We start from the raw sequence: 22,539 nt of genomic DNA on the forward strand, positions 1-22,539 counted from the left end.
ATATTAAATGAACTGACATAACCATAACCCACCAGAATTGGAAAAGACAACTGGGTTTCTTGCAGATATATACAGCTCAAGAGTAGGAAATTGAAGTGCTAATTTGACTTTTTCCTTATTTCACATGGCTACTATTGTTATTGCAGAGCAAAGACCAGACAGACCCTAAAATAGATGTAAAATATAAAGCTTAGAATGTTTGTAGTCATTTTAAAAGTAGAAGTACTTGTAAGGTACCACTGTGATTTGTCCTCTATTTTTTACCTTTATGGAACTGATATTTGTTGGGCTGTTTGAAAGATCATGTGTTACCAAGGCAATTCTTATTTCTGTAGTGTGTTTTGATTTAGAAATTGCATAGTTCATATGATAGCATATCTAGAGTGAGAAGGAATCGCTCACAATAATCAAAAAGGTGGGACTGTTTTCACTATAGAAGAGTCTTTAGTGCTAATTAAGTTAGAACCTGGTTACCTTACTGAGAAACACTAGTCGAAAGGCTGCTTCATATATCACACACCGCCAAACACTGTCAGGAAGCTGCAGCTAATCTCAGCTCTCTAACAAGTGTAAGTGTATACATGAGTTTTCAAATGCTTGTTTAGCATGTTACATTTCATATTTTTATGTGTGAATGCAAAACATTTTCGTGTATGTACTAAAACAACAACCATAAACTACCCTGAGACCTTCAGGTATGGGGCAATATATTAATAATATTAAACAAACAAACAAACAAAGAAACATAAAAAATAAAAAATAAATGAAGCAGTTCTCAGGGGCAAAAAATTAGATAATCCTTTACTACAATGTTGTTCACTGGAATAAGAACATTGCTAAAGCAAGAGCTACTACTACTACTACTACCACTACACACACACATACACAAATATACATATATTTCCCGAAGGCTAGTATTCTGCTGATGTGATGTGGGTGCAAAAGACAGCCTAATTCTGGGTATGGCTGTACATGCTGACATGTTCCAGTTAGCACACAACTCATAGTAGATTTCTGTTGAAACTCAGCCATGATATGCTGCCAGCAAATGGGAGTGGTGAAAAATACTCGGAAGACCAACGAAGGCTAAAATAACACAAAATAATAATGCTGTCATCACCTGTTTCCACAACACAGTACTCAACAAAACTGTGTGCAGTGGGAAGATCCTTGAATAGTTGCCAGTCACCTTTAAGGATTTAGCCCTTTTATTTTCAGCCCATGAATGTGTGGTATTGGTCAGTAATTATGCTAATATACCACATGTGATTTCTGAGCATTTCCCCCTCGTTCTATTGCTGTTGTGAGCTGAATATAATGGATTGATAGTGCACTCCTTACATCAAGTAGGAATTCTACATATAGTAACTTAGAGAGGGCAATATGCCCATTTGGTTTTCTCTCAGTTTCTTCATTTTTTTCCAACCTTATGTTCAGTTCTCCACATTTCCACATCAGTTTAATTTCGTTTAAAAAGTCATCATGAAAATTCATCAGCATGCTGGTGTGGATTTCTCCTCAAAGGTTAGCTGTGTTTGGTTCACATACTGCGAATTAGGTATGCTCACCTTTAAATGTGAACTGAATTGAATCCCCCCCCCATTCCAGAGGCATGCTTGATGTCCCCTTTCTTGGTATATAACTCAATCCTCCATGAGGGCTTTCAAATCAATTCCTAGACATTTTGTGGAAGTGAAATAAAACATTTTGTATTAGCAAGTTTCAGAAGCGTAGGGATAGGAACAAAGATTTTGCATAATTTTATTTTTGTATCTATATTCTTACTATCTTTACATATCAAAGAGATGATAAGTAAAAAAAAAAGGAAGAAATGAGCATCCTTTGGCCACCTCTAATGCAAGACATTTACATCCACATTACACCTATGAGAATTTCACCAAACCACCCCTTTGACCACTTTCAAATACAGTGTATTTCCTCATTAACTGATGGAGAATGGTGATGGTGACACAGTAGAAATTTTCTGCACAGCACTAGTACAAAAAGCATTTATATGGGTGTGTGGATTGCTTAGGTTTTTGCTTGGAATCTGGCACCTTTCATAGCATTTGGCAAATGATGTAGGTCCTTAAGAAGCTTTCTGCACCACGCATACCCCCTTGGTTAGGATATGTTTGAAAACATGTAAGCTGGGGTGTGATGTTTCGAATACACAAAGAGCTTCCTGACCATATGGGATTTTCCATGAACTTCACAGAGGAGACAGCTCAATTTGCGCCACATGAAATGAGAGTGGAATTTCCCTCTCTCTTGAATGGGACAGGCTGGGGAAACTCCTTGCATGTAAGGAGTTAGATCTGCAGACGGATCAAGACTACAAGAATCTCACTTATGGCTTTCAGCCATCCTTCCCAAAACATACAGTCCTGTTGCTCATTCGTGGTTTCTTTCTTCTTCTTCGTGTCATATTTTAGTGCAGAATTCAACCTATGCGCAGATTTTTCACTGCTTCAGTCAAACTTAGCTTGCAAACCTATGGTCCCAGGGATATCGCAGACCTGCCCATGGAGGGCTGTATTCAACTAGATCAGCCTGGAGAGGCAGCTCCATTAACCACCGACCTCTCCATTAACAGGGTTCCTGTCTACCAGCCTCAGGAAGATTCACGAGAGGAAAGGACGAAAAGGGAGGGGGGATCAGAGGCAGAGTGGAGGAGACTTCGGCTCCAAATCTCTTCTCATTCCCTGGACGTACCAGGAAACGGGCATAGTTATGTTCCTTCCCATTGGAAGCAGTGGCTGGGAAAATAAAAAGAAGAAAAACTGGTGAAGGAAAAATGGGGAGGGTAAAAAGCTCCCCCACACTTTGTACTATAGCTGGTGTAAGCCCAGCTGGGCTTAATAAGTGGCAGCTCCATTGGCTCCAACTGTTCCCTGAAAAAACCCTGTATATAAATACCCTGCTTAGTCTGCAAGTCTAAATTTCATAGAATCATAGAGTTGGAAGGGACCCCCAAGGGTCATCTAGTCCAACCCCTGCAATGCAGGAATCTTTTGCCCAACATGGGGCTCGAACCCATGACACAGATTAAGAATCTTAGGCTCTACCAACTGAGCTATCTAATATGGATTTTTTCCTGAGTAGATGCACTATTTTTTGTTTTGTTTTTTAAAAAAGACGTTTGTGATTGCACTATTTCAGTCCCAGCGACTTTAAATGAACAGTTACGTACTTCTCACATGAAAACCAAATAACTTATTTGTGACTTGATCAAGTCATACGTATGTTTACACCACAGTTCTTCTCTACTATATTTAAATCTACACTTAGTATTCTTCACATGTTTAATACCAGTATAATATTTTTTTAAAAAAATCTTAACTTAAAAGTTAAATATTTGGATGATAAATTGGCAGTGGGAGGTAATTTTATAGCTGCATGCATGAAGTTTTCTCAATATAATATCAATGGAAATGGTAGTAAAATATTAAAGTATTTAATAAGAAATAACAATTCAGCAATAATTGACCACTTTTACAAGATATACTATGGTGCTGCTCACAGGTGTAGATTTTAGCTCTTTTACCCTCTGGCAGCCTCTCCAGCTTTTTGGAGACTACAACTCCCATCAGCGCCAGCCAGCACAGCCATGCTTTCTGAATTTGAAACCATGATCACAATCTTCTGAATTTCTGCACCATGAATATCTCTGCCAACAAATTCCATTTCCCCCCTCTATGTGTCCGAGAAAGACAAAAAGAGAGAGGAGCTTTTTTTCCATGAAAAAGGAAAAACATTCTTGACTTAACTATTAAATAGAATAAGGAAAGTGCCATTGCAGTCTGGCAGTTTAAGAGGAAGAAAACCTCACTCTGTGTCCTTACGTAATGTTCATGGTTAAGCAGCTGCAAATGGAGAGGCTGAAAGATTGAAACATCCATCTGGAAATCGGCTATTAGATGTATACTGGCACGACTTACCAACATTTTATATCCTTGTAGTAGAAATGCAGTTTCCCTAAGGAGAAGCTAAAAAATGTTTGGTTTTGATTTTAGTTTAACCCTTAGCCCTGCTGCCTGCAAAGAGGCCAGAAGAGACTGGGTATCAGTCAAATACCAAGGTCTTCCATGGCCACCCCCAGCCCTGCTTGAAGGGGTTGAAAGTTGTCATTCAGCACCACCCTGCTAGAGGGACCAGGCCGCCTTTCTCCCCACAGTCTACCTATTCAGTCTTTTCTAGCCAACAGAAGGGCAGAATAATAAAACTGGCAAGCACTTTTCTGAAAAAGATTGTTTTGATACTTAAAGCATTTCCCTCTTACAAAAATACTGACATTTGATTTCAGCTGGTCTGAGTTGCAGGGTGATCCTTCTAAGTGGGGAAAATAGGGTTGCAAGACCTCCATGTGTGACCTGAAGTCTCCAGGTTTGCCTGGCTCCTTCCAGGTGGGTAACACTACCTTTAATTCTATATCTATATCCAGGGCTTTTTCTTTTTTTTGAGACAGAACTTGCCAGAACTCAGTTCCGGCACCTCTCAGGTGTGGCAGGTGATCATTGTGAGTTCCGGTACCTCTTTTTCTAGAAAAATAGACTGTCTGTGTCTATCTGTCAATCAATCAATCAATCAATCAATCATCTATCATCTATCATCATCTATCATCTATCATCTATTCTCATCATCTATCCACACAGACAGGGGGAGCACAAGAGAGCACTTCAGCCTGGCAGGAGCTAGTTGCAAATTATACTATAGAAACTCTGGTACATATGTCCCTGTTTGCTCCTTTCTTCCAATTAACCTCCATCTCCAAGGCCTGCCCCATGACATTATCAGGGGCCGACCCGAGGTGTCAGATTTGGGTTCTGACTTCTCGGTTTCTGGGATGCTCCTGACCTGGCAACTCTAGTGGAACAGCCATAGCTTAGTGAAGCTCTCAGGTACAATCCCTGGGATCTCTGAATACAGCTTCGAAAGACTCCTGTCTGAAACCCTGAAGAGGTACAGCCAGCGACCGGAATCCCCATGACATGGGCGGCATCCTAGTCTGCCCCCAATCCGGGTCACTGTGGGTCCCAGGTGCCTTTCTGCAACGCCCCCCCCCCCAGGGAAGGGGAGTGGACATCTAGATGAAGCACTGGCTTGATAAGAAGGCAGCTTCTTATGAAGGGGAGAGTTAGAGAGATACCTCAAAAGTTGTTTGCTGTATAACATAATTTTATACAGCATGGTCCCTGTATTTTCTATTTAGCCAATTATTTTCAAAAGCATGGAAATATTATGAAACATAGTCCTTCCTGGTCTGGTATTGCAGGTACTGTAGGTTCATTTACTTATTTTGCTTGTATATGGACATCTGTACCTGACTTTTATGTGGTAAAATCAAGTTCAAAACACAAACCATAACAGAAATTAGAAATAATAATGACAATATATATATTTGTATAAATATAAAAATAATGACAAAAAATATACAGCAGGAATCCCACCCACCCCCCGCCCAACAAAACACCATCATCATAATTGTATCAGCCACAGCAGACATAAAACCTATTGTCAAAGGTTCAACTAAAAATGCCTGCTGGAGTAAAGTAGTTTTAACAGCCTGTTTAAATGGAGGCAAAGAGGGCCTGATTAGCCTCTCTTGGGAGACTATTCCATCCTTTAGGTCCTGAAGAGGCCCTGCCTCTCATCTCCACCAGCTGCAGTTGTGTTGGCAATGTGACAATAAGAAGAGTCTCAAAGGCTGATCTCAGATCTTCAGCAGGTTCCTTCCTTGGGGAAGAGGTGATTCCCGAAAGGCAGAATATCCTGGCTTAACTTATTGGAAGGCTCTCTCATGTAGAAGATACACCCACATGTGAAGAGCTAAACATTCAAGAAGAAGGTTTTAAAGTTTTTTTTTTGCAGTGCACTGCTGTGAACTCAGAGGTGCTTTACTTCAGAGTCAGCAGTATGTACAGTATTGCACTCTCAGTCTAGATTTCTCTTCATAGCTGTCAAGTTCTCCCTTTTTTAAAGGGAAATTCCCTCATGCTGAACAGGCTTCTTCACGAAAAAAGGGGAAAATTGACAGCTATGTTTCTCTTTCCACCTGCAGAAATTATTTACAAGGAGTAGTATGCACATGTTTTATTGCTTTAATAATAATAATAATAATAAATATTAATATTAATATTCTGTTGGGAGCTGCCCAGAGTGGCTAGGCAAACCCAGCCAGATGGGTGGGGTATAAATAATAGAGGATGATGGTGATGATAATTCAGTGATCATAGCAGGATGTTTTGTGTAGCTATGCATTCACAGAGATAGCTACAGGGTGCTTGATGAAATCTCATATATTGTATAGGAAGGACTGCCTGAAGAAACAAGGGTCTGTCATCACCCCCAAATCCCTCCCAAAAATACATACTGGTCTCAGGGTGTGTGTGATTGTTATTAGCACTAAACATACAGAAGGTAAAGGTTTAAGCCTCTCCTCCTGTGATCTCTGTAACACACCCCTCCCCCCCCGCTCCTGCATTAGCCAAAAACCTCCCATTGGTGCTGGGGGGGGGGGCAGGATTTTCTCCTAATGCTAATTTCCCACACTTAATTGGATAATCTCTGAAAGGGTACAGGTGTGGGGGGGAGGTTGCTGCCACCACCTCCCCCAAAATGCCGAAGGGTACTCCCTTAAGGAGTCCGGGGGCGTGGCCATGTCTGAAGCCGTGGTAGGTGAGGGCCTAAGGCACGCCCCCTAGCGGTGGCCCCAGGGTGAGTTCCTAGTTGATCTGCATCTCAGGGCTCACCCAATGGTGGTTAACCCTTCACAGACTGCCAGCAGAGCGGGCTGGAGTCGGATATAGACGGTTAGATCCAATGCCTAAGCCAATACCTCTCTACATCCGTAATCAATAAAGTTGTGGCCTTTTTACGCCCATTAACCAAATGCAATGTGTCCTGCGTCTTTATTTATTCTGGGAAGGATCGGGGTATCACCACACAAGCTGTGGTGCTGAGAAGAATTGTCCCCTTTGGGGTTTATTTTTAAAGAACCACCACAACACGATGTGATTCCTAATCAAGTTATTGGCATAACATATAAGTTTTGTGTCATGTAATGGTTAGAGTGTTGGACTATGACCTGGGAGAGCAGGGTTCGAATTCCCACTCAGCCATGAAGCTCACTGGATGACCACTGCCTTTCAGCCTAACCTACCTCACAGGGCTGTTGTAGGGATTGAACGAGGAGGAGGAGAACCATGTATGCCACTTTGACATCCTGGGAAGATAAAGGTGGTATATAAAATTATTTAAATAAATATAGGTAGACCCTCAGTATAGTGTCCAAATTTCAGTACTACCTGACACTCCAAGTGTTGAGTCAATCTGCCATTTCCCAAGATACACTGGGCTGAATCTTACTGGTTCCAAAGCGTCACTCTTATAGCATGAAACCAGAGATTTCTCCCTTTTCCAGTATTTATTTAGTAGATAGTTTCAGATTTATATTTTGTTGAAATGTCTGCAATGGTACAGTACTTAGGAGCGGGTCATAGGGCTTATAGACTGTTGAATATGTGACAAGGAGGCTGTAAAAGATCTGGTCAGATGAAGTTAATTAACGGCAAATGAAGGACAGCTGCTTTTTATGTATGTAGCACATCTTTGATCTGCTCTACCCTTCAGACCTCTGTGGACAAGGTAGTTAAATACAAACTAGGAGGCCTATTTTAAAGACATTAAGGCCCTCAGGGGCAAGGAGTGACAGTCCATGCAGCCATGAGCTGTTAGCGTTATTCATTAGAGAACTTTAAACATGTCAGAAAAATAGAGTAATGTCCCTGCACTTAGTTCAGCCTGAACACTGAAGATTACCACAGCTTTGGGACGTATGAATGGACCAGCGTCTGGCAACGAGTTTCACGAGAAGGATTTGTTATGCAGGGAAATAATAATCATGTGTGTGTGAGAGAGAGTTCAATGAATTATCAGGTCACCTTACATAATCGATAGGTGTTTGTAAGTATGTCAGAAGAGACAGGCAGAATCCTAAAGGTGGAGGATTGGGAGGGGTGGGATTCTATGAGGAGACGGGATGGGAGGAGATTTTAAAATAAATAAATTAAATAGCAGATGACCAAAATGACTTTAGTTCAGTTGATTTATTTATTTTTGCTGCCAGCTGTCCACTACCTCAATTGCAAGAATATTTTAAATTCACGAAGATATAATTACTGTAGATTGGGAACCACTCTGGGATCTTTGAGTGAAGGGCCGTCTACAAATTTAATTAATAACAATAACAATAATTCCAATAAAAAGTCAAAAATGTAACCAATAATTAACCAATAGTAATGAAAAAATTCCTTCAGTAGCACCTTAAAGACCAACTAAGTTTTTATTTTGGTATGAGCTTTCGTGTGTATGCACACTTCTTCAGATACACTGGAAACAGAAGTGTCAGACCCTTATATATATACAGAGGGTGGTGGGGGTGGGTGGGAATGGGTGATGGGCTGATAGGAGTGGTAAACCTGTGGATGGCTGTTAACGGCTGCTGATGACTGCAATTAGTCCTGGGGGGGGGGGAAGCAAGGGCTGAGGCGCTAAAGAAAGCTTGATCATGTATAATGAGATAAGAATCCGATGTCTCTATTCATCCCATGTGGCTCCATGGTTTTAAGCTTGGTAATGAGTTCCAATTCAGCAACTTCTCTTTCCAGTCTGTTCCTGAAATTTCTCTGTAATTAAACAGCTGCTTTGAGATCTTGTATAGAATGTCCTGGGAGATTGAAGTGTTCTCCTACTGGTTTCTCTGTCAATAATAATGAATAGTGATATGTTTTCAGGACCTTTGCCTTCATACAACATTGGACCTGCAGAATGAGATGTTCCACAATTTGAACATGAATCAAGAACTGGCAAAACAACTTGAATTCAACTCTCCTTAAATGTTTTATAGTGACTTTTTGTGACCTATATGTATTAGACAACATCATAAAACATAAGATGCGCAATGGCTATTTTTCAAATAACAGGGAGGAATTCAGCGTTTTGCTATAATGAATGTCCCATCAGTGCAAGCATTTCAGGTTACCAGACAGAATGATCCCCCTTCTCCATCCCCACATGCTGTTCTGGGGGTTCTCCTAACCCCGAACAATTTTGAGGGTAACAATGGGGGAAGAAAGCCTTGTGGTTCAAGCAGTAGGTCTTGTGCAGGGCTTCCACTGAGCAGATTTATTAGGAGAATCTCCCCTGTTATGCTCACTCTTTCAGAAACTATGGTGGAGAAGCAGAGGAGTGAAATTTTGAGATGAAAACTCCCTCCATCCCCCTACCACCACCTCTATTCAAAATACACTACAGTATCCAGAAACTTCTTCAAAGAGCACTGGGGTTGCATTACATGCATTTGTGTGTAATATGTAGTTTTACTTTTAGCAAAGCTAAACAGCAATAGGAGAGAAAAGGTTTTAATGGTGGAATACAGAAGAGGTATAATTGTAGCCTGAAAGGAAACCAATGAACAAACTGTGTAGCTAGTATAGCTAACCTTAACGGATGGAAAACTTACCTTTTACAATTTAAGATTGTGAAACGACGATTTTTCCCCTCGATGGTTTATTTTATATACATCAGACAGGTCCATTGTTAAGTTTTCATACAGTGGCTTGTTTGAACCTGTAGCTGTTCATGTTTTTGTCCCAGTGTGGAATCAATGGTTGTATCTTTTGTTCTTCAAGTCTAGATTATGGACTGAACAGCACTCTTAATAATGTTTTGTGGTGTTTCAAGCATTTGTCATGTCAAAAAACATTATTTTGGCAGCAAAGGTACTGATTTTGAGACCAAATTGGGAACAAAACACCACTTTATCAAAACAAAACACCACTTTATCAAGACCAAATAATAATTAGCTCAAGTCATGTTTAACAATTTCACAGTCAGATGTATTTTTACAAGGGGATAGCAAGATACATATTGCAATATTTATTGTTATTTTGCATATTTTGACAGTATGTGTTTGAATGCCAAAACAAATATACACAGCTCCAACTATATAATATACAGTGCTTGACATGTGTTTCTCTCTATGAGCAAATTTCCATTGTGTTTTGCTTCCTCTGTGACTATCTTATTCCAGGAAAATGAATAAAGCACACTGAGGAGGGTGAATAATACACTAAAGGGGATATCTGCAATAAAATGCATGCATGCATCATACTTCCTAGACCTATCTCAATGGTGGGACAATATATACAGAATGTTGAGTCTCTAGTATCAGTCACATCTATATAGGTAGTACCCCTTGGAAAACAATTGGAAGCCACAATTTTTCTTCTCTTTCTTTTGCTATTAATGTATTTAAAGTTTCTTGTTGTTTGATATAGTACGTGTTAATTTCAAAGATAATTTTAAGATATCTGATGGGCATATTTTTGTGAGACCATTGTCCTTTGAGAGTAGGAAGGGGAGTATTGAGTTACTCACAGCGGGTGTTGAAGAATCTTGAATTTCATGAAATTTCAAATTTTAATATGAGGTGGCCAAGCTTCCCCATCCCCTGCTCTGGCTACTCAAGGTGTATTCCTAGGACAGAATGTCATGATGTAATAAGTCCCAGGAATGCATTCAAAGCAGTGAGGGCACTGCTTGAAGCAGTGGTAGGGCTTTCTTGTTTACTGTTGGAAAAAGGAAGAAAAAGACAAGAAATATTCACATTGGAAACGTCTATGTGATCTGAAAACAAAGCAAAGTATCAAAGCTGATACATAGATGGCACATCACCCCAGTACAATTAGATCATGGGTATTGGAAAACTAAGGGCCTAGGGGCCGGATCCAGCCCAATCGACTTCTAAATCTGGCCCGCAGACGGTCTAGGAATCAGCGTGTTTTTACATGAGTAGAATGTGTCCTTTTATTTAAAATGCATCTCTGGGTTATTTGTGGGGCATAGGAATTTGTTCATTTCCCCCCCAAAAAAATATAGTCTGGCCCCTCACAAGGTCTGAGGGACAGTGAACCGGCCCCCTGCTGAAAATTTTTGCTGACCCCTGAATTAGATCATATAAACAAAAGGTTCCCAACTGTGTGTTGGAGGAGCTGTAAGGAATGAGGGTATCTTGCATGTGGTCCTTGTGTTTTCATGCATTTTGGAAAATTGAAATTATTTGAGAAATACTGCAGCAACCCATTCTGTTATAGACACAGCTGCAATTGAACTCTGCAGCCCTCTAGGTTTTCAAATGAAGGCTTTTCATGAGGAACCTATCCAATCATTGGTTGCAGCAACCAGAATAGAAATTGCTCAAAGCTGGAAAACAGCCACAAGATATCCCAGCCTTTGCCCAAATGGTGCCCTCCAGCTGTTTGGATACAGCTCCCATCAGCACCAGCCATCAAAAGGCATGTGGTTGATGAAGGCTGGACTACACAGTTAACAGAAACTCACATATCGCAGTAGATTAACAGGAGGCATCACTAAAGAAGGTTTATGTGGTTTTCATTTACCATGTTTCTCCAAAAATAAGACACCGTCTTATATTTATTTTTCCTCAAAAAAAAAAAACACGGTGGCTTATTTTCAGGGGTTGTCTTATTTTTTTTTATTAAGTATGTTACAGTTTAACCTACAAGGTTAAACTGCCTATCACTATGGCTTATTTTCAGGGTATGGCTTATTTTCGGAGAAACATGGCAAATCATTACTTGAAAAGAAACATAATTAATAATTACCTATTTAAAAAACCTGTTAAAATACATTGACAAATGACAGCTATACAATTCTTTGTTTTCCCCACTCAGTAGACACTATTTGCAGTTGCTATTGTGTTCATAACTTTTGTAGAAATTCAGTAAAAAACAACAACCTGCAAAGACATTTTCAATATTATTCTTTAGATTTTATTCTTCAGTTTAATCCAATCTTCAGGGAGCAGCCTTGCCTCCCACACTCTGAATTTATGACAATTTATATTGCTATATGATATGGCTTCAGCTAAGTTCCACATAGTTCACTGTGTGAGATTTAAACATTGTTGTCTCATGGAAATTAATGGGAGTTAAAAGTGTTAGACTGCGTCTACTTATTTATAAATAGCTTTTAAGTAAGTGGTCTAGGATTCTATCCTAAGCCTTCCATTCAGGCTCCATGTGCACTCCTGTGCGTCCGTGGAACTCCTATCAAGACATTAAATTACGAGAAGCACATTGTTCATAAGAGCCTGTTTGGTAAATTAGGTGATATGATAAAAGGATGCACAAAGTTGATAGGCATTATCTGAAAGAGGTACCTTCCTTCTAATGCTTTAATCTAAAACTCAAGATTGCTAGAAATGTAGCAGGGCCACCGTAGTTTTTGGGCTACTTTTCAAGTAGGATACTTTAAATGTTATCACAACCATTACTATTGATGGGAAAATGTGTATTGTTTCTTATCTGTCCCACCATTTTTTGCATAGCTTGTGTGTTCTTTTTTTTTTTAATAGGGCCCCCTTCCCATATCTGTATACATTCTTGGTTATTATGCAGAGAGTGCTGCCTTGGGAAATCAACTAACTATGCAAACCTACTGTATAATTAAATGATGAGAACAAAGAAAAGATTTTTATCCTTTCGGAAACACAGAAAGCTAACAGAATCGTGAAGTTACCAAAACATAGTTCTTGCCAATGGAAATGGAATTCATCTGATTCATTTGCTGGAAAAATGCCTGCATTAAAAATTTGTGTTCTATAGGCTAAGAAATTAAAACTAGTGCTGCGCCAAATTTGCATGAGGTTTGGGATTTAATGCAAAAAAAGAGGGGTTTGGGGGATTTCAGAAAGCTTGTTGGGGAAACTTGTCAGACATTGGGCAGACTTGTAGACGGACCACCACTGGGAGTCTAGTTCTAGTACAAGCAGGCTGAGGTCTAAAGGTTCAGAGGCAGATGATGTGGTCACAACCTGCTGTGCTCAGGTTCAGGTGAGAACAAGGGAAAAGTCCAGAAGCATAGGCAATGAGTGTTTTTCATGAGTGTTGTGTTCCTGACCCCCATGCAAGCCATGCATGTTGGCAGAGAGCATGTAAGCTCCATTACACCCCTGCCCCTGTTCCATCCCGTTTTCTGGCCACTTCCGGGTTGCAGCAATGTGTGAGGTCACGCGTCGATTGGACATGCTTAAATTGGTCGTCGCCTGTACTCAGCATGGTGGTGGACAAGTTGTTGGTGAGATACTAGACTGTTAGGACAAGAGAGAAAGTCTTCATTGGGAATCGTTGCAATGGGTTGCCCACATATTGCCTTGCTGATTGAGGCCTGTCATTTCAATCTCTGTACTGTATTGTATTTGAATGCAATGGATTTGGTTTTATATTGCAAAATTTTGCTCACATCTATAGGCAAACACTGATAATGTTGCTGCTAGTACAGTGCCATTTTTTTTAGACCTGTCTTCTCCCTTGCTTCCTTCTCACAATCAATTTGTGTCACAATGTGATATTGTCCCCATGCCACCACAATCATTTAGTAAGCCCACAACTTACATGGGGGTTACGTTCTGCAGGTCATGCCTAAATCCAAAATTATGTATAGTCAAAACACATTGGGTTCAATAGTGGGTGAGATTGCCAAAGTCATTTTTCAAGGAATCCCCCCCCCTTTCAAAACACTTTTTTAAAAAATTTGTCACACGCATAAAGCTGAATGAGCCCAAGTTAAATGTGCCTAAATTGTGGGGTTACTGGAATTAGATGTGGTTATTTGATGATATCATGTAGGGCACAGAAAGGCCTCCCATTCTCCTGATCAAGAAGGATCATGCTCCTTTTCTCCAAGCAACTGAGAGGTGCTCCCTGTGCTGTAGAGGAAATAGGACATTCCTCTTTCCTCATTTCCAACCTGTCAGCTCAAACCACTTAGGACTGCAGCCTAATTTCTGGGATGAAAAATTTCTTGGCTCAAATCTCAGAGTTGAGAGCATTTTTAAAAAATGTGTTTTTTTGTTTTTGCTTTTTGTTTTGTTTACAAAAATTCACCTCATCACAGAACTTTCCCTTATCTCCCAAAGAAGATCCTTGGAGAATGTAAGAAGAATATGCAATGCCTTTGTGTTATAATTGTTCTCTTCTCTGAGCACATTTTGCATGGGAACACTTTATACTTCAATAATTGTAGAGATCAAATGTATTTACCAGGCTTCTCTATCATCTTACAGGTCTTGTAGAAATTTGCCTGATGCACCCCCTCGATGTGGTGAAAACCAGGTAAGGTTCTGCTTGAACAAGTTTTATTGACACTGGAAGACATCCAAATTGGAAGCTGTCAGAACTTAAAAAGCTAGAACTTGTCCAAGTAAGATAACTTCTCCCTTTAATGGCATTTATATTTACTTACTGTTTTTCATAGCATTTGACAGGCAGAATTTGAATAGCATGATGCATTTCTGCTTGGAGGTCATCTGGAGGTGCTAAATACTTCTTTATTAAATGTACTCTTCATGTGACAGCCTGAGATCCTGTTCTATTAAAAGTGAAGCGAGGAGGCAGCATGGTTATATTTTCTTTCCTACCATATTTATCAAGTGAAGTAATGTTTTGACTTGAAACGAGAAATGTCATGTTGCCTTAAAAATAATATTGATGGTAAATGTGGCCTGAGACGGTTAATTGTGTTTTCAAAACTCAGCAAAAATGAGATTATTAGTTTTTTCCAAATCTGTTTTTGCACATGCCTGTTGGGTGGTTTCAGGCTCGCTATCTATCAGGCACATTCAGTGACTTCCAATCATACATTTGTGGCTGGGCAATTACACTGGCTTGTCAGTTTGGAAAAACACTAGCCCAAACATTTCATTGCAAATAATAATAATAATAATTGTTGACATCCGTCTGTCTCAAAAGACAATGAAAGGTGTCTCCAAGGATGAAGTCAAACCGCTGCATTAGCAGCACCGAAGTGACCTCCCAGGGGCACAAGTCTGGGCAGTGTGTATGGAGGTCCTGGGCTGCCCAGATGATAAGACCCTCTGATCTGGTCCAAAGGAAACCAAAACAATATGTTTGGCACCAGCTTGGCTGCAGGAGTTGGCAGAAGGAGGTGTACAAGGCGTCATCCTACCATCTGGATTTGAGTAGGGTTTACTCCTTAGCCTTTTCTTCTCCCAATGATATCCTGCAAGGCAGCAGAGGTTTAGGATCAAAGGTTTTTTTCCCACTCCTAGATGGGCTACCTTCCCAGCTTGATGAGCCCCATCTGCCCCACACTTCCCTCTGCAGCACATGCAGAAACCAACTTCTTGACCAACTTCTTGACCATTGGACCCACTATTGGTCTCATTCACTCAATCTGCCAGGTAGAAATAGTAGCAGTAGGTAAACGGTGTTTCTGTGCACTCTGGCTTCTGTCACGGTGTTCTGTTGCGCCAGAAGTGGAAAGCAGACCCGGGAAGCTGTCTGTGGACAAACACCGGCTCCCTCAGCCTGAAAGCGAGATGAGCGCCGCAACCCCATAGTTGCCTTTGACTGGACTTAACTGTCCAGGGGTCCTTTACCTTTTACCTAGTAGCAGCAGCAGCAGCAGCAGCAGTAGTAATGATGATGTTAATGTTTTAGGTTACAGAGGAAAATTGCAGCAGAAAATTGCACGATATGTTGTCAAGTTAAACACGCTTCCCATTAATTTCAAGGGTCAAACTAGACTTGATGGGGATGGTCATGTGTATTTTTTTTTACAAGTCTGCCCTATTAATGAAGTATGGGGTGGTCTGTTTTTTATATGAAAAGGTCTGGCGAATGAAGGACTCGTAACACAGAGACACCCCCCCGCACTGTACTCTAATGCATCAAGGAATTTTCTTTCCAGTCCAGCTCACTTCCCCTATCCAAGATAGGCTGGGATTGAATTGCTTTAAGATAAGACAGGGGAATCAAGGTCTTTGTTTGCCTCCATTATCCCAGGTTTTGCTCTAAATTTGGCTGGTCAGTGCCTCTTCTTTCAGTTTTGACAGACTTCGGCATTGCGTCAACAGAGTGTTGGATACAAAGCAATTTTGTGCTAACACTTCTGCTATTTCTTCATCATAAAGCAATGAAAGCAAGGACAAATGGAATAAACCAGGAAAAATAAAATAATAAATATTTGCATGGATTTATAAGTGATTTTTCTTCTTCTTGTCCTTTGTGTTTGCACCTACAAATATTTGTGTAGTTGAGTTTTGCTGGCGTAAAGTTTCCTGAAAGAGAAACTTTCGTGTTGCCTGAGCAAGTATCTTCAGATACCAAGCTGTCAGTTCAGATGCATATGTTTGCCCTCCGTTACCTGGGCTTCATCTTAAGGGGGAACAAAAACAATATTGTTCAGATTGATAGGCATATACAATCAGTAAATAAAGACTTGCTCAGTCAAAAAAAGAAAAAGAAAAACTTCCAAAGTGCAAATACTGTAGATCCCTCCTGTCCATTTTGCAGAAATTCATCAAGTAGAAAACAATCTTACAATTTCCTAGATGTAGTTTTCTCCCCATTCTAATTCTGATATGTTTGAGCAATGTGCATTTGAAAATTGAATCACACACACACTTACTGGGTATTGGACAGACAGGGTCCACCTTCTTAGATTCAGGAAAAGTCTGTTTTCACATTGAACCCCATTGGGGAGGGAGAGAATGCTACCATAACCAGCTGGGTATTCTGCAAGAAGTTGGAAGAAACAACTTGTACTTTTATATTTTGCTGCTTATCGGTTTTTGAATATATTTGCAGCTTTGGAGCGCTCCTCAGCCAGTGTACAGGAAAAGCAGGATACAGAGACATCCTCATCTCTTATTCCCTATGGCCCATCACAGGAAGGGCCATAGCTCAGAAAGAAGAACCGTAGGACCCTAGTAGAGGTGTTCAAGGTCCCCGGTGCAATCCCAAGCATCTCCAGGTAGAGCTGGGAAAGGCCTTGAGAGCTGCTATCAGTCGCTGAGCTAGATGAACCGATGGTCTGACTCCATATTCCAATGCTGCTGCTGGCATGCCAACTCTGAATGTGATCTGCATCACTTTCAAACATTTCAGCTCATACATAGTGTACTGCCATGTGGAAGTATTTTTCCTGCAAACAACATCCTGTGCATATAAAAATAGATTCTGAGGATGAAGGGATCCAAATCTGCCTAATCTTCTGCCAGACATGCTAATATTTGGACTATATCTCAATAGTGCAGCCGATGCTTTGCATGCAAAAGGTTCCAGGTTCCATCTCGGGTAGGTTGGGGTGGCAAAGACTCTCCTCCCAGAGAGTAGCTCTTAAAAATTGTATGAATGAGAGAGAGAGCATGAAAACAGACATTTGCCATCTGAAGTGATTTCAGATCTGCTTATAGCCCAACAAGAACTATTTTGCTCTTATTGTATGTTAGACCTTAGGCAAACCATGATGAAAAATATTTTGAGTTGAAGAATCCCATACGGATTTAAGTTTAGAGTGAGCATAGGGACACAATAACGAAGCAACTTTGGCCAGCTCACCTTTTACCAAATTACATTAAGCAAGCACTCCTGGGTTTTGAAAGAGTTTTTGATGTATTGCATTATCTAGCTTTCATAGCTTGCTACTGCCTGCGACTTAAAACAATACTCTAGGTCAAAAGCTTTTGGACTGAACATGACTGAACATGTTCCATAGCAAGAGCCCATTTTTAGCAAAAGACTAATCTCACATTTATTTCTACCGGCTATTCTGTTCCAGTTTATTCTTGTGTCCTAACTTCTGATGTTTTGGCCTTATTAGAGTAGCTGTGTTTCCTACATGTGTTTCTGATCGCTTTCCAGCTGTTGTTTTGTAAGTGCTTTTGCCCTCTTTGATTCTTTGCATTTTTTCTAGTTAAGTAAGCACTGCCGAAATTTATTCTAAAAATACTCAAGTTCAAGGTAGTTGTTACTATCTGGTGCATCTTTGTTTCTAACCTTACGTGGATTCACAATGGTGACCAATTTTGGTGGTCTTGTTAAATAGTATTATTCCATTATAAGATTCTCTAGCTGGCCTTCTGTTTTTAGCATTCAGATTATGTTTTCTTATAAGATCTTTTGTTTCAAACTTCACACCATTAGACTTTATCTGGCTTAGGGTCATTTCAGTGTGGATGTCTTCCAAGGTGCCATCATTTGCTTGTCACTTTGCTTCCACTTAGAATCGCTTAGAAATTAATATGGGCGTGTTGACTAATAATTCCAACTCAATAACCTGTCCAAGTTAACTCTTGCCCCCAGACTGAAGAATGCTGTTAAAATGCAAGCTAAACATATGATTTAACAAGTTTCTAGTTATCTACAGAGATGACACCAAAGGGCTGGGAGTTGATTTTCAATATTTTCTTAGGTCACCCCGCAGACCAGCTCTGCCAAGACTCTGTTGAACAGGTGGCAGAGCATGCTAGGTACAAGAAAAGTTTGTTTTGCCACCATTGTTTAGCTGCATTGGTTTACTGATTGGTGAGGTATTGTGTGTTGAGATGAACAAAAGACTCCTCTATCAGAGTAGTAGCAAAGTAGGTGTTGGTGGGGCAGGGCAGGGAACTTGTATATTACAAAGCTGCTTGGGGCATGGAGCCCCTTTTGGGATTCCTGGCAGTGAGGGGTACCTGTCAGGGTTCAGGACCCTCACCCTATGTGTTTTCCAGGGTAGTGTTTCACTCCACAGGAGTGCATAGCAACCTATCACATATACTGTATGGGACAAAGGAGGGGGGGTGTCACTTGGAAGACACAAACAGAGTGGAGGCTAAGTGTTTTTTCCTGCAGGTGATCCCTGACACTGAGAATCAAGGCTTCTCTTATATTTACTGCCCGATCACTGGGTAATGTCAGGAGCTGGTTTTTTTATATACAGATGGTTTCACAAAGCCATAGGTATGACTCTGCTAGCACGTTGACCATCGCATCTTAGTGGGACATGGGTGGCGCTGTGGTCTAAACCACTGAGCCTCTTCAACTTGCTGATCGGAAAGTCGGCAGTCCAAATCCCTGCGGCGGAGTTGCTCTGTCCTAGCTCCTGCCAACCTAGCAGTTCTAAAGCACACCACTGCAAGTAGATAATGTGGTGGGAAGGTAAACGGCGTTTCCGTGTGCTCTGGTTTCCGTCACGGTGTTCTATTGCACCAGAAGCGGTTTAGTCATGCTGGCCACATGACCTGGAAATCTGTTTGTGGACAAACACTGGTTCCCTCAGCCTGAAAAATGAGATGAGTGCCGCAACCCCTTTGACTGGACTTAACCATCCAGGGGTCCTTTACCTTACCTTTTTTATTGCATCTTGCTCTTTCAACAGCCCACCCAAACCAGGGTCAGTTCCAGGTTTGAGGGGACCGTGCTAAAGTGCTCCTACCTGGGTGCATCCTATTGGCAAGCAGCAGCAGGCGGCAGCAGCACTGTTTAAATTTTCTGCAGTGCCCCTAATGTATTTCTCCAGGACATTATGTGGAAATAAACTGGTCCACCACTGATAGGTGATTCAATGAACAGATTTTTTTTTTAATGTGGGGAGGCAGGAAATACATCAGTGGTGGGCTCTGCTGGTGGTGTTTGGGCCCTGGCAACTACCCCTATTGCGACATACTGATGAAAACCACCCATTTCTTCCTTCATATATTTGCTGTGGTGATGTGAGCTTCTGCAATCTATTGATGGATGGATGGAATAGCTGGTCAAATTAAGAAAGATAGGAACCACATGGACAGGCTTAATCCTTTTTTTGAAATTCAAGCTTCCATCAGTTTAGGACAGTACCTGATATATTTAAGTAGATAACACAGTTTCCAGTTATTACATGTAGAGTCCCCCCAACCCAAAATGGCAAGTAGTCCTAAGTGCCATGTTCAGGATAAGAAGATGCATGTGAATTCCTGAGCATGTCTCCATGATAAATTCATTTCTCTCCCCACCCCACCCCCCACCTTGTCACCTCATGGAGCAGATATAATTTAATCTGAGTTTTTTAAAAGATCAGCATACAATCCTGTGTTAGACAGGCCTAATATTTGGTGTTCTCTCACTATATCTGTATGGACTACATTTTGATAATTTTATCAGTTCCTTAATTTGAAATATTTTTAGTCCACCCTTCATCAAGTATTCCCAGAATGAGGACAAGAGGAATTTGAGGGTACCGGTAGGAGCAACTGAGGAGTAGAAATTTTTTAATATATAGTGTATTTTCCTTTGACATGTTTTAGATAAATAAACAAACACACCTCATAAAGTTACTGGCTAAAAGTACAGGGCTTCTAAGTTTGCATTTATGCTGCTTTCCACAACTGGTTAACCTCTCTGTATCACCATGTCCCCAGCAGCCAGAGGAGTGCCCCTGGTAATTTGTCAAGACTAAAAAGCCGGAGGGTTTCCTTCTGTAATCCACACTGGCAATTACGCCTTTGGAAAGCACATGCCAGCACAGCGTGTTTGCTTGCCCTGGTACAGTATCTCTGCTGAGAGAGAAAGGGAAATGTTTTCTTACGGTGGAAAAAGCTGCTGTTGATTAACTCTGGTCTCAGGCTAAAGTCGCAGGCTTCATTGTGGAAACTGCACAGTTGTTTCATCCCCCCCCCCTGCAAAAAATAAATAAAATTAAAATGTTTTCTTTCATGATGTTGCCGCACATCTATTCTTTCTGCTACGTACATGGTGAATGCAACTTCCGCATGGGGCGGAAATAGGAAAATAGGCTTTTTTTTTCATTGTTGAATAAGACACTCATGTTATGTTCTTCTGTTTAATCAGAGATGTAGGTTGTGTAGGGATATAGGGGGGCAGGTAAGGCATTGTTTTAATTAGGGTGCCCTTCCAAGGACCCTTCTGCCAGGTCTGACTATATAGAAACCTTTGGGTTTCTATTTAATCTTCCTGAGCTTCCTCAGCCTCCCTGCCTATCTCAACTAGGGCCAGGGCCTTTTCAGTACTGGCCCCGACTTGGTGGAACACTCTGTCACAAGAGACCAGGGCCCTGTGGAATTTGACATCTTTCCGCAGGGCCTGCAAGACAGAGCTGTTCCGCCTGGCCTTTGGTTTGGACTCAGTCTGACCCTTATGTTTCCCTCCCCTTATGGTTTTGATTGATGGGCTACTACTAAAATGAGGCTGCATTTTAAATTGTATTTTAACCCGTATTTTAATTAACTGTTTTTTTCCCTTTTCTTTTACGTTTTATTGTAATTTTATTGGTGTTAGCTGTTCTGGCTGGGGAGGGCGGGATATAAATAAAATATTATTATTATTATTATTATTATTATTATTATTATTATTATTATTACTGCTCTCCTTCCACTCTGGCAGTGAGCGGTGGCAAGGAGATAACTGACTGTGCTGCTTTGTGCATCCAGACTTGCCTGCGACATCTTCTTCCAGGGTGCTTCTGTCCATCAGAGAGCCAAGGGCCACTATCGGTCCAGAAACAGAGAAGGTTCACTAATATTGACACTTGTTAATATGATGGTCTTTGGGTGGGGAAAGTGGGGGACGTTCTCCACCTCCAGTAAAAATGATATGTCTCCATTAATAACCCATTCAGGTATACAGTACTTCATGCCGTTTTTATTTGCCCACATGAATGCAACAACGCACTTGCTGCAGCAGAGCAAAGGTAGCTACGTGGGAACATAGGAAGCTGCCTTATAGAAAGCCTGGCGGCTCAATGTCATCAGCTCAATGCTATCTACACACACTGACAGCAGCTCCCCAGGATTTCAAATACGGGTCTCTCCTAACCCTGCCTGGACATACCAGGGATTAAACCTGAGACCTTCTGCATGCAAAGCCTGCATATGACTACTGTGTTGTTGTTTTTCCAAAACCCGTACATTAGGAAATCATAAAAGATATTTGGCAGGAGAAGAGATAGTGGATTGTATTTATAAGAAATATCTATTTTTATTTTAAAAATGGAAATTGGGGTTTGGAAGTGAGCAGATGTTGGAGGAGAAGGAGAAGGAGAAGGAGAAGGAGAAGGAGAAGAAGAAGAAGAAGAAGAAGAAGAAGAAGAAGAAGAAGAATCAGAATCAAGGGTCTGAATACAAAGGAACAGATTCCCCCCCCCCTCCAATGTATACATTTTTAAAAGGGGTATTTAAAACGAGCAGCTGGGAAAGGTTAAATGGGATGAAGTTGGAGACATCCATGGAGCACATAAGATATTTCAAAACAATTTAACAGAGTGACTTGGGTGGGTTATTAACAGATGTTAATGATTTGTCGGTGGTACAAAACATTAAATCGCAATCGGGGTAGACTGTGGTCATGCCTAGTTTCTTACCCATGGACAAAAATTCAGGGTTAGACCACTGTCATGCCTGATTTCTAACCAGCAATGGAACATGTCTGAATTAAGTAACCAAGGAACCACTTTGTTTTAAAGATAAAACAAAGCCCCCCCCTATTTTTAACTCTTTTCCCCTCCATGCAACTAAGCTAATGTGAGATAATTCATGGGTACAGCCTCTGCTTAGCATATTTCTGAAGAAGAGGGATGCCCTATCTCTTTACAAGCCAGGGTTTTGTGTGTGTGTGTGTGTGTGTGTGTGTGTGTGTGTGTGTGTGTGTTTCAGTTCACTGGCGTTTTAAAATTTTC

The 22,539-nt window shown here is 40.8% G+C and overlaps 1 protein-coding gene across 2 annotated transcripts in view; it reads left to right on the top strand.

Moving 5' to 3' along the window:
• SLC25A21 (solute carrier family 25 member 21) overlaps positions 1-22,539 on the top strand; it is a 275,507-nt gene that overhangs the window by 131,594 nt on the left and 121,374 nt on the right. For both annotated transcript variants that reach the window (XM_035109126.2, XM_035109135.2), the window contains exon 2: positions 14,150-14,198. In XM_035109126.2, the coding sequence (XP_034965017.1) occupies positions 14,150-14,198 (49 nt within the window). The remainder of the gene's footprint in view (positions 1-14,149; positions 14,199-22,539) is intronic.

This window comes from Zootoca vivipara, chromosome 1 (assembly GCF_963506605.1).
Source record: "Zootoca vivipara chromosome 1, rZooViv1.1, whole genome shotgun sequence".
In the NCBI taxonomy this organism is placed as follows: Eukaryota; Metazoa; Chordata; class Lepidosauria; order Squamata; family Lacertidae; genus Zootoca; species Zootoca vivipara.